Source organism: Salmo salar, chromosome 12, assembly GCF_965601325.2.
Source record: "Salmo salar chromosome 12, fSalSal1, whole genome shotgun sequence".
Taxonomy (NCBI): domain Eukaryota; kingdom Metazoa; phylum Chordata; class Actinopteri; order Salmoniformes; family Salmonidae; genus Salmo; species Salmo salar.
The window spans coordinates 18,079,068-18,091,123 of NC_138302.1; the positions used below are offsets into that span (position 1 = coordinate 18,079,068).

The 12,056-nt window shown below is 42.6% G+C and overlaps 1 protein-coding gene across 1 annotated transcript; it reads left to right on the forward strand.

Moving 5' to 3' along the window:
* Nucleotides 1-369: 369 nt before the first annotated feature.
* Nucleotides 370-10,335, forward strand: LOC106564356 (rano class II histocompatibility antigen, A beta chain). Its single transcript, XM_014130415.3, has 5 exons — nucleotides 370-457; nucleotides 5,455-5,727; nucleotides 6,182-6,463; nucleotides 6,727-6,852; nucleotides 8,114-10,335. Exons 1-5 carry the CDS (start codon nucleotides 394-396, stop codon nucleotides 8,149-8,151), a joined length of 783 nt encoding a protein of 260 aa, XP_013985890.3. The 5' UTR covers nucleotides 370-393; the 3' UTR covers nucleotides 8,152-10,335.
* The last annotated feature ends 1,721 nt before the right edge of the window (nucleotides 10,336-12,056 follow it).

Below are 12,056 nucleotides of genomic sequence, written 5' to 3' on the forward strand. Positions count from 1 at the left end.
ACATTGAGAAAACCCTTTTCTAATCAAGTTATGGGAATGCTTTTGTAACAAACGGCATGTTTTCAATGAAAAAAAACATCTAAACTGTGATTGTCAACACAAATGATCAGATGTTATTGCATTAAATGGGGGGGGGGGGGGGGGGTCGCTTAATATTCCCCCCTCCCAAAATAAAATGTTTGATTTAGTTCATTTTTAGACTTAAACAGTACTCCACATTACACCAAATTTGTGTTTTAAAATGTTTTTGAAGTCAAGAGGTGCAGAGCTTGATAAATGAAAAGTTCATAACTGCCAGAAACAGATGACAGAACTAATCTCAGGAAAAATATTGGCTCTCATAACTAGTGCAATGAGTAGGTCATAGTTCTGTCCTTTCATCATTCTATAATTATGATGGCTTGCTTGCAGTCATATTTGTTGTTTGTGGTTATGTTTTCATTCTTCTGTCCAACTGGTAAGTAGAAATCTTAAGAATTGCTTAGTAAGCTATACCATTTTGCACAGCATCTGCACAAAACCATTTTTTTTTTATAAGACTCTTGAGATTATTTATATTGCTGAAAGACTGTCAATGAATTACCCTGCTCTTTAAATGTGAAAGTTGTTGTTGGTTTAGATGAAGTTAGTTGCAGTATGAACAACTCTGTTGCTACCAGATTTAAAGGGATAATCTGCTGTTCAGTCACCCGGTCACGTCATGCCATTGTTAAGAATGTTCTTAAAATGCCCTCTTATCGGCGCGCCATAGTGGTGCCCTAATTAAGTGATAATGCCCGAGGCTTCGATGGCATTATCACTTATATAAAACGGGTTACCAACATATTCAAATAATGATCGACATATTTTCATTATCTTTTTGTTCTGCATCTATAGACGCGACCCAGTCGTTTGTTCTAAATGTTCAGAGGAGCTAGCCAACAACACAGCTAACACAATAACTTTGAACTGAAGATGGAAAGACTGAAAACTAGCTGCACTTTGTTTCATTGTACTTTTTTTCAATTGACATTTCTTTGTATATATCCATAAAAATGTTGCCAGCTGATTCGTGTTTTCAACTGGCTGAGAAACGCTGCCTGCCTCTCTCTCGTCCCGACTCCCAAGCCCTACACGATCATTACAAATTTTGGGGGGGCACACGGGGAGATTGGCAGAGTCAGGGTGGAGACCTGAGCCAACTCCCCGTGCTTACCGTGGGGAGAGAGTGATGAAGCAAGCACCGTGTTATGCGGTGATGCGCACTGTGTCGCCAGTGCGCATTCACAGCCCGGTGCGATCTGTGCCCGCGCCCCGCATTTGTCGAGCTAGGTTGAGCATTCAGCCAGGAATGGTGGTGCCAGCTCAGTGCTCCTGGTCTCCAGTTCGCCTTTTCGGTCCAGGATATCCTGCGCCGGCTCTGCGCACTGTGTCGCCAGTGAGTATTCACAGCCCAGTGCGTCCTCTATCAGCGCCCCGCATTTGCCGGGTGAAAGTAAGCATCCAGCCAGGACGGGTTGTGCCAGCTCTACGATCGAGACCTCCAGTGCGCCTCCACGGCCCAGTATATCCTGTGCCTGCACCACGTACCCGGCCTCCAGTGAGTCTATCCAGCCCGGTACGCCCTGTGCCTGCTCCTCGCACTTGCCCTGAGGTGCATGTCACCAGTCTGGCGCCACCTGTGCCAGCCCCACGCATCAGGCCTCCAGTGCGCATTCCCAGTCCAGAGCTTCCGGCGACAGTTCCCAGTCCGGAGCTTCCGGCGACAGTTCCCAGTCCGGAGCTTCCGGCGACGTTTTGCAGTCCAGAACCTCCAGCGACGGTCCGCAGTCCGGAACCTCCAGCGACGGTCCGCAGTCCAGAACCTCCAGCGGCGGTCCGCAGTCCAGAACCTCCGGTGATGATCCACGGTCCGGGTCCTTCGGCAACGATCCAGAGTCCGGTGACACAAAAGCGGAGGGATCAGCGGGCGGAGCGGGGGTTACGCCCCGAACCGGAGCCGCCTCTTCTGCTGGAGGATCCGCGGGATGAGAAGGTTCTGCGTACTGCACCAGAGCCGCCATAGACATTTGTCACCCTCCCTTACCCTCCCTTTTTTCTTTTTTATTTGGGGGGAGGGGGGGGGTACTGTCATGTCCTGACCATAGAAAGTTGTTATTTTCTATGGTAGAGTAGGTCAGGGCGTGACGGGGGGGGGGGTTCTAGTTTAGTTTTTCTATGTTATGTTCTAGTTTTGTATTTCTATGTTGGGTTTTGTTTGGGATGATCTCCAATTAGAGGCAGCTGGTTATCGTTGTCTCTAGTTGGAGATCATACTTAAGTAGGTGTTTTTTCCACCTGGGTTTGTGGGAGATTGGTTTTGAGTTAGTGTATGTTTCTACTCTGCGTCACCGTTTGTTGTTTTTGTTCGTTCAGTTTATTGTGTATGTATTGCATAGTTTCACAGTGAAAATAAAATGTGGAATGACACACTCTGCACTTTGGTCCGCTCCTTCCTACGACAGCCGTGACAGTCGGAGAGACAGACAGTAAGGTTTATACAAATCTCCCTTGTTGAAAACTATTTATTTGTATTTTATTTTTATTTCACCTTTATTTAACCAGGTAGGCTAGTTGAGAACAAGTTCTCATTTACAACTGTGACCTGGCCAAGATAAAGCAAAGTAGTGCGACACAAACAACAACACAGAGTTACACATGGAGTCAACAAACATATAGTCAATAACACAATAGAAAAGTCTATATACAGTGTGTGCAAAAAAAGTAAGATTAGGGAGGTAAGGCAATAAATAGGCCATAGTGGTGAAATAATTACAATTTAGCAATTAAACACTGGAGTGATGTTTGATGGCACCCAGGATATATCAGGAGTTGATCAGGAGTCAATATGTTTGATGGCACCCAGGATATATCAGGAGTTGATCAGGAGTCAATATGTTTGATGGCACCCAGGATATATCAGTAGTTGATCAGGAGTCAATATGTTTGATGGCACCCAGGATATATCAGGAGTTGATCAGGAGTCAATATGTTTGATGGCACCCAGGATATATCAGGAGTTGATCAGGAGTCAATATGTTTGAATGCACCCAGGATATATCAGTAGTTGATCAGGAGTCAATATGTTTGATGGCACCCAGGATATATCAGGAGTTGATCAGGAGTCAATATGTTTGACTCTGTAGATTCAGATCTACAGCCAAAGGAAGAATTCCTGGGACTCTACGAAGTGTCATCAACAACAGGGCAAAATATAGACAAGATGGCATGTGATGTGATGATGCGTCTAGGCCTTCCTCTGTCCCAACTTCCAGGACAAACCTATGACGGTGATGCAAACATGGCTGGACGATTGCAGGGGGTGCAAGCCATTTTAAGGAAAGAACAACCCGCTGGATATGTATTGTCACTGTGGTCTACACTGTGTGAACTTAGTTACGCAGGCTGCCTGTGTGTAGCCTCTCCACTAGTAAGAGATTCAATGGGTCTGGTGCATGAATTGGGGGGGTGGGGGGGGGGCTTTAATCAATCTGGCAAGTTCGGCCCTGTAATGTCTGGAGACCTGATGGGGGATTTGGAGTGCCTGAACTCCTCCCTGCAACTTAGGAAACAGACCGTTTCAGGCATGTTGGAGGCTGTGGACCATGTTAAACCACCCTACTCAGGACAAGGTTAGTGGAGTAACATAGACAGACTGGGGAGAGCAGAGCGCCGAACACCCTACTAAAGCCAAGGTTAGTGGAGTAAATGTTTGAGTAAAACGCCACTCACCTTGATTCTTTCAGCGCATGCCACAGTCTTCCCTGCTACCACTTCAGACATGGTGATCTGCCGCTGCTGTGGGAACTGTTCTGACATTCTCATGTGCTTTGCTGATTTGAAGTGACTGTTGATTGTCAACTTTCTCTAGTTTCCAAAAACATTTGGAAATTGTTTTGCACGGTCGTTAGCTGTTATTTTTGTTGGCAAATAAGATTGATTTCTAGTCATTGTACTGCCTGTAGGCATCAACAATCACCCATCATCTTCACACGTGAATACTCTGACAGGCCAGGGGGAAAACCTTTGTTGACGTGTGGTTGGATTGGGCCGGTTTCCACAGTAACAGTGCACTAATTGGTCAAAATTACGAACCCGCTTTTGATTGGACCCTTTTATGCGCTAAAAGTGCGGGGATTGGTCAAAATTTTGAGCTCTTGCATAATATGCGCTGATTGGTTGATTCTGCATTGAATTATGCGATCGCAGAATCGGGAAATCCAGGAGGGACTGATTATTCTACAATGTAGAAAATAGTAAAAATAAAGAAAAACCCTTGAATGAGTAGGTGTGTCCAAACTTTTGTCTGGTACTGTATATCCTAACATCACTTTTTCGGGCAAAGACTCAACATCAAAACTCAAAAGGACAGACAACGACTCTTCTGTTTCACCACTCACGCCACCCTGTCTGCGTCGCACCAAACGACGAGCATCACAAATACCGGGAATCTTCCCTTTCAGTTGGTTCAACTTTCACATTTACCGCTACCCCTGTAGTCACTCCTCTCAATGGCACCCGTTCCTTGAGAGCAAAACAATTCACCCCTCTTGTCCCCATTCATTTAACACGGAGTTCCCGCTGCCTCTGACCAGCAGAAACACAAACAATTATCACAAGACCACTTCTGATTACCTTCACCGATTCCACAGCACCCAACTCTGGATCAGCCAAAAGGCAACTTTACTCCTATTGTCACAGACGCATCTTTATCCTGACCCTGGTTGCAAGCCGGGGGCTCTGAGAACTTTACCACACCTACCACCTCCTATACGTCACCCTCATTCACTATCATTTCTCCTCCTGTCTTCGATCCGGCGTACAGCTCACTCTGTTTACACTTTCTACCATTCTTTAACAAACCCTCTCCCTTTTTTCCGCCATTTTCAACCAACTCAAGCTCGCCCTCTTCTTCTCTCTCTTAGACCTCCTCTGCCTCAGTTTTTCCCTCCATTCCTCCTCCCTATTCCAAGTACACGTCTCCTTCTGATAATACTGCACTTCTCCAGAACATACATCTTGTTCTTGCCCTCTCAATGGACGCCATTTTACCGGCTGTCACAATCTCTGTACAGTCAGCCGGTACTCGCACATGCAACCCATGAGCACGGTGCTTGTTTACATTTACAAAGTTTACATTGTAGTAAAACAAGCTCATATTTTTGGTTCTGATGGGGTACGACTATTGAACTGAGCTCGTGAGGCATTTACAGGTTATATTCTCCAAGAATCAATGGGTATATATCATTTAAGTCTAAATAAATCGATGTAGCAACTGCAGATTGCCCCTTTAAAGTAATAGTAAAAATATATACTGTATATTAAGAGTCATTATTTATAGCCAAATAAAAGACAACTGCATATTATTGTATAATAACGTATAACTAATAAGTGGTAGTATAAAGGTTTTCATGCATTCATGTTTTTTCTCACCAGATGGACACTTTACCACCACCCTCGACCTTTGTTATTACAGAGGGGAAGATCCACACGATGTGGAGTACATCTGGAGAGCTATTTCAGACATGGTGAAGGTTATGGAATACAACAGCACTCTCAATAGATTTACTGGTTACACACCCATTGGGATACATAAGGCTGAGCAATTTAACGCAGATCCCGTGGTCCTGGCATCGTTTCAAACTCCACTTTATTTCTTCTGCAAATATTATGGTGCCCTCGCCTACAAAGCTGGATTGAACAGCAATGGTAAGCAGTTCTATGGAGAACAGTGGTGATAAGAAAATACATTTGCAAAAGATATTTCAGGGAAAATTGATTTCACATCATAATTTTACAATATTATTATTATTACATGAGTTACGTTTGGGTTTGACAAGTCAGGGAACTACCAGAAAGACACCTGCCTGTGCTGTTCTTATCTAACTCACACCATCCCAGGGTGGAGTCTTACTGAGTTTGTTTTGAGGGAATAATAGAGAACTAGCTTGGGTATCAGTCTGACACAACAGAAGCCACCTCAATTGACCCCGTTTAAAATTACACTTACTAAAGCTTATAGGTGGAACACATTGACACCCAAGCTAGAAAGGGAACTGACCAGTATATAGAGTTACGACCTTAGTGGACATGCACATACCTGTCCGTTGAAAAAACGCCAAACAAAAGAATACTGTTTTATTATATTATTTTCCCCTCTCAGTTGAGCCCTCCGTTCATCTGAGGTCCATGACGCCCCACAGTGACAGACACCCCTCCATGCTGACTTGCAGCGCCTACAAGTTCTACCCCAAACAGATCAGGGTGACCTGGTTGAGGAATGGACAGGAAGTGACCTCAAACATGACTTCCTCTGACGAGCTAGCCAATGGCGACTGGCACCACCAGATCCACTCCTACCTGGAGTACACTCCCACACCTGGAGAGAAGATCTCCTGCATGGTGGAGCATGCCAGCTTCACTGAACCAAAGATCCTCCACTGGGGTAAGGAAGTAAGGGGACAAGGAAGTAAAGGAACGAGGAAGTAAGGGAACAAGGAAAAATGGGACAAGGAAGTCAGAAAACAAACCGAGTGTTACTGGAAATGGTTTTAGGGGAGGGAATAAGGAAGTAAGGAAGCAATGAAGTAAGGAAAGATTGAAATAAGGGAGCAAAGAGCTCTGATAAGTGTGGGTTATTAATGATGTGTGTTGTTTTTCAAACAACTGTAACTATAACTACATTCATCTCGCTACGTTTCATCCCAGACATGTCTCTGCCAGAGTCTGGGAGAAATAAGATAGCCATCGGGGCGTCTGGGCTGGTGCTGGGGGTGGTCTTTGCTGCAGCTGGTCTCCTCTACTACAACAGGAGGAAGACCACTGGTGGTGGTGGTGAGTAGAAGATGTTTTATTGTCAAATACACCGGATAGGAGCAGTAATGTGTTGTTTTACAGCGTTAGCTATAGTAGTACAACGCCCCTGGAGCAAATTAGGGTTAAGTGCCTTGCTCATGGGCACATCTTGTCGGCTTTCAACAAGGGATACTGTGAGATACCATAACCGCTAGGCTACCTGTGAGATAACATAACCGCTAGGCTACCTGTGAGATACCATAACCGCTAGGCTACCTGTGAGATAACATAACCGCTAGGCTACCTGTGAGATAACATAACCGCTAGGCTACCTGTGAGGTACCATAACCGCTAGGCTACCTGTGAGATACCATAACCGCTAGGCTTCATGTAAGATACCATAACCGCTAGGCTACCTGTGAGATACCATAACCGCTAGGCTACCTGTGAGATACCATAACCGCTAGGCTACCTGTGAGATACCATAACCGCTAGGCTGCATGTGAGATACCATAACCGCTAGGCTACCTGTGAGATACCATAACCGCTAGGCTACATGTAAGATACCATAACCGCTAGGCTACCTGTGAGATACCATAACCGCTAGGCTACCTGTGAGATACCATAACCGCTAGGCTACATATGAGATACCATAACCGCTAGGCTACCTGTGAGATACCATAACCGCTAGGCTACCTGTGAGATACCATAACCGCTAGGCTACCTGTGAGATACCATAACCGCTAGGCTGCATGTGAGATACCATAACCGCTAGGCTACCTGTGAGATACCATAACCGCTAGGCTACATGTAAGATACCATAACCGCTAGGCTACCTGTGAGATACCATAACCGCTAGGCTACCTGTGAGATACCATAACCGCTAGGCTACATATGAGATACCATAACCGCTAGGCTACCTGTGAGATACCATAACCGCTAGGCTACCTGTGAGATACCATAACCGCTAGGCTACATATGAGATACCATAACCGCTAGGCTACCTGTGAGAAACCATAACCGCTAGGCTACCTGTGAGATACCATAACCGCTAGGCTACCTGTGAGAAACCATAACCGCTAGGCTACCTGCCGATCTCTAGACAGTATGTACAGTTTATTGTTCAGTCGGTTACTCTCTGCCTCTACAGTATATATCCCCCATGATTGTGCTGCTGTCACTTTTCAAGAACAACAATATAAATGAATAATATGTTATTAACTGCTTCTTAGTCAATCAATGCTAATAACCAAAATGCACAAATGTAAAAACTCAAACTGTGGTGTATTTTGTTCAACAGGGAGGGAATTGGTGCCAACAAGTCACCCATCCCAGTGATCTCTCAGTGACTACATTACAGTTCTGCATAGTGTAAATATGAGTCCCAAATGGCACCCTATTCCCTATATGGACCCCGGTCCTGGTCAAAATAAGTGTACCCTATAGGGAATAGGGTTCCATTTAGGATGCTGACTAATTGTTATTATGTCTCTGACTGCAGGTTTGATGATGGTGTCTATATGTTATAAATGTGTAAGGAGTGCCTGCTGCTTTTCTAAAGACTATCAAGAGTTTATATTATTGTTACAGTAACACTTTAAAGCAAGTTCCTACATATATACTATAGGATACAAGATATATTTTTCTGAAGTAGTTTGTTTCTCACAAATTGTCTTGAATTGTTTTGAACAAACCTAGTAGTTGGAACCACTTTTTATGTTCTTGAACGACCTTAATGTACAACTGTGTAAACTAGCCTTCAATGCTACCGTACCTGTAGACTTCCTGTCATTGCGCTAACGCTAGTTAGCATTGGCTCGTGAAACTAGCGCTAACTTCCTTCATACTGCACGCAGAGAAGTAAAAATGATATTGTAAATGCCAGAATCTCGCAGTATCCCTTTAACCCTGGAATCCGTCATTGTGAAACTGCCTCATCCTTTTGTGATATTACAACAACAATGAACACAGTTGTTTCTCCTTGGACACCGTTGTACATCATTGTACATACAATATAACAGCAGAGTCTGTACTGCAAAAATGTTGTTGTTGATGCTCCTCAACAAAAACAATAACAAAAACAATAACAATAACATGAACAATAACATTAACAAATGTGCTGGGTTGAACAGTGACGCTGTTTCCTCTGGTGCGGAGTTCAGCTTTAAGAATGTTGTGTTTGCTATTACTGTAAACATGCTTTACTTAGCATTCTGATATTATGCTAGCCTCCGCTGTAGTTTGCTGAACATTGAAGTTTCATATTGGTATGTGTGTGTGTATAATGTGTGTGTGTAGGCTACAGATGTAGGATCGTAATTTGATCTATATTGTCACAGCAAAATAATCCTGTAGTAACAGGATTGAAACGTTTTGTCCATAATATTGCTGGATCAGTGGTTAGGCTATAAGCTGGACAAAAGTAGGCTACATGAAAGTGCAATACTGTTCATATAATCTTGTGTTTTAGGGTGGGGCTTTCAGTGAACTTATGTACATCACAAAGCTCATCTGCATTTCCTGTGGTGCAGGTAAATTCTCAGCAACAAAAGAGTGATCAATTTAAGATCCTACATCTGTGTATGTGTGTTTCTGTGTATCACTGAGGCTTTTTACATTGCTGTTACAGTACCAACTAAATCCTTTATTGCAGCAACACTCTGGATGCGTCGCAAATGACACCCTATACCCTATGGAGTGCATTAGTTTTGACCAGAGCCATATGTGCCCTGGTCTAAAGTAGTGCACTACATAGGGAATAGGGTGCCATTTGTAACCATTTGGAGAGCACCCTCTGTATAGGATGGATGCCTTTTGGTCAAAATGACACAATTCCGTTTCACTTGTTTTTTCCTTCAAACTTGAGCTATCTGACCTTACACCCAGTGGTGTAAAGTTCTTAAGTAAAAATACTTTAAAGTACTACTTAAGTAGGTTTTTGGGGTATCTGTACTTTACTATTTATATTTTTGACTAGTTTTACTTTACTATATTCCTAAAGAACATAATGTACTTTCTACTCCATACATTTTACCTGACAACCAAAAATATTCGTTACATTTTGAATGCTTAGCAGGATAGGAAAATGGATCAATTCACACACCTATCAAGAGAACATCCCTGGTCATCTCACTGCTTCTGATCTGGCGGACTCACTAAACACACATGATTCCTTTGTAAACGATGACTGAGTTTACAAAAAAATGGTGCCGCCTGTTTTGCTTAATATAAGGAGTTTGAAATTATTGATACTTTTACTTTTGATACTTAAGAATATTTTATCAATTACATTTTCTTTTGATACTGAAGTATATTTAAAACCAAGTACTTTTAGACTTTTACTCAATTAGTATTTTACTGGGTGACTTTCACTTTTACTTGAATCATTTTCTATTAAGATATTTCAACTTTTACTCAAATATGACAATTAAGTACTTTTCCCACCACTGCTTATACATATAACTTTTGTAATACTTGGGAGTTTTGGGTTTACTAATAAAGCTTAAAAATGAAGTTTTGAAACTGGCCTCACTTTCTCAATGACTTACCTGACTGAAAGGTTACAATATCTTCATGGGCATTTTTATCTGACAATATTTAGCAATAATTAGAAACCATTAGAAGTCAATGACCATGTAATATATGGGGATTTGAGAGTGGATACATTCATATTACAATAACAGCGAGACACTATTACCACAGATAAAAGGGGAAACCGTTAAAAGTATAGTTACCTCTATTGGCTTAGTCAACACCACCACCTAGTGGATGAGGTGGGTCCAGTTAGTAGTAACAGTACTGGTTAATTATTATTGTTACATGTAGGCTCTACTTGGCAGCTAAAAAGCTGAATTACAGTACACCTCCCATACAAGTGAACAAGGACAATTAAAACATCAGAAAGTCAGGATGGAAGGCTCTAGGAGTTGAAGCAGATTGGAAAGTATTGAGAGCGGAGGAAGCATCGATGGTATTACTGAGGAGGGAGCTGGTCAGACTCAGACACATTCTACCACTTGACTCCTAGTCACAGGAATTCTACTTTTCAGTTGATATCTTGAATGCACTCTGCTGAGGTAAGACTTATCTTGAATGCACTCTGCTGAGGTAAGACTTATCTTGAATGCACTCTGCTGAGGTAAGACTTATCTTGAATGCACTCTGCTGAGGTAAGACTTATCTTGAATGCACTATGTTGAAGTAAGACTTATCTTGAATGCACTCTGCTGAATTAAGACTTATCTTGAATGCACTCTGCTGAAGTAAGACTTATCTTGAATGCACTCTGCTGAAGTAAGACTTATCTTGAATGCACTCTGCTGAAGTAAGACAGGGAAAGGGATCTTAAGCTAATAGCTCTGATAATTTAAGGAATCAGTTTGGACCCTATGGAGTCTATGGTAATTTAAGGAGGCAGTTTGAACCCTATGGCAATTTATGGAGGCAGTTTGGACCCTATGGAGTCTATGGTAACTTAAGGAACAATTTGAACCCTATGGAAATTTAAGGAGGCAGTTTGAACCCTATGGAGTCTATGGTCATTTAAGGAGGCAGTTTGGACCCTATGGAGCCTATGCCTATGGATCCTAATCCAAAGTAGTGTTTAGATCTAAACAAATGTAAGCTGTAGCCAGTCATGGCTGGAATATGATAACAATGACGACCTGTCTAATGAGCTGATCCACAACTAGATCATATCAAGTCAAATTAATGGGTGAAAAATACCCCTTCAACATGAGGGGAAATAGCTGGCTAGGACTGTGCTATAGAAACAACAACAAATATAACAAGTGAAATTGGTGAGCATGTGAGAAAGCACATGCAGGATATGGACAGTTTTATTTTATTAGCAAACTACATGATTAAATGGGATTTTGGCAGTGTAAAGTGTGTTTCCTATATAGAAACAGAGCTTGTTTTTCTCTGGTTAGCAGGAAGCCAATCGTAGAATCAACTTTTCTACCTGTTCTTGACTATGGTGATACCATCTCCTGAAGTACAACTGACTCTTCTCTAAAATCTCTTGATTGTGTTTATCACAGCGCCCTTCATTTATTACATCTGACAGCTTTAATACTCATCACTGCATCCTTTACCAAGTTGTCTGGGACCTCTTTTAAAGACATGTAGATCAGCTCATTACTGTCTTTTTGTTTATAAAGCCCTACTCCACAAGCTGCCAACATACTAAACATCTTTGTTGAAATGTAGAGTTTCAGGACTTTGTTTGGATCATTTGGTGT

Bases quoted from the DNA above. Each gene is read 5' to 3' on its own strand.
- LOC106564356 (XM_014130415.3), top strand. From the start codon at position 394: ATGATGGCTTGCTTGCAGTCATATTTGTTGTTTGTGGTTATGTTTTCA. The intron at 5,728-6,181 runs GTAAGCAGTTCT...TTCCCCTCTCAG, and splicing joins AGCTGGATTGAACAGCAATG to TTGAGCCCTCCGTTCATCTG. The intron at 6,853-8,113 runs GTGAGTAGAAGA...TTTGTTCAACAG, and splicing joins GAAGACCACTGGTGGTGGTG to GGAGGGAATTGGTGCCAACA.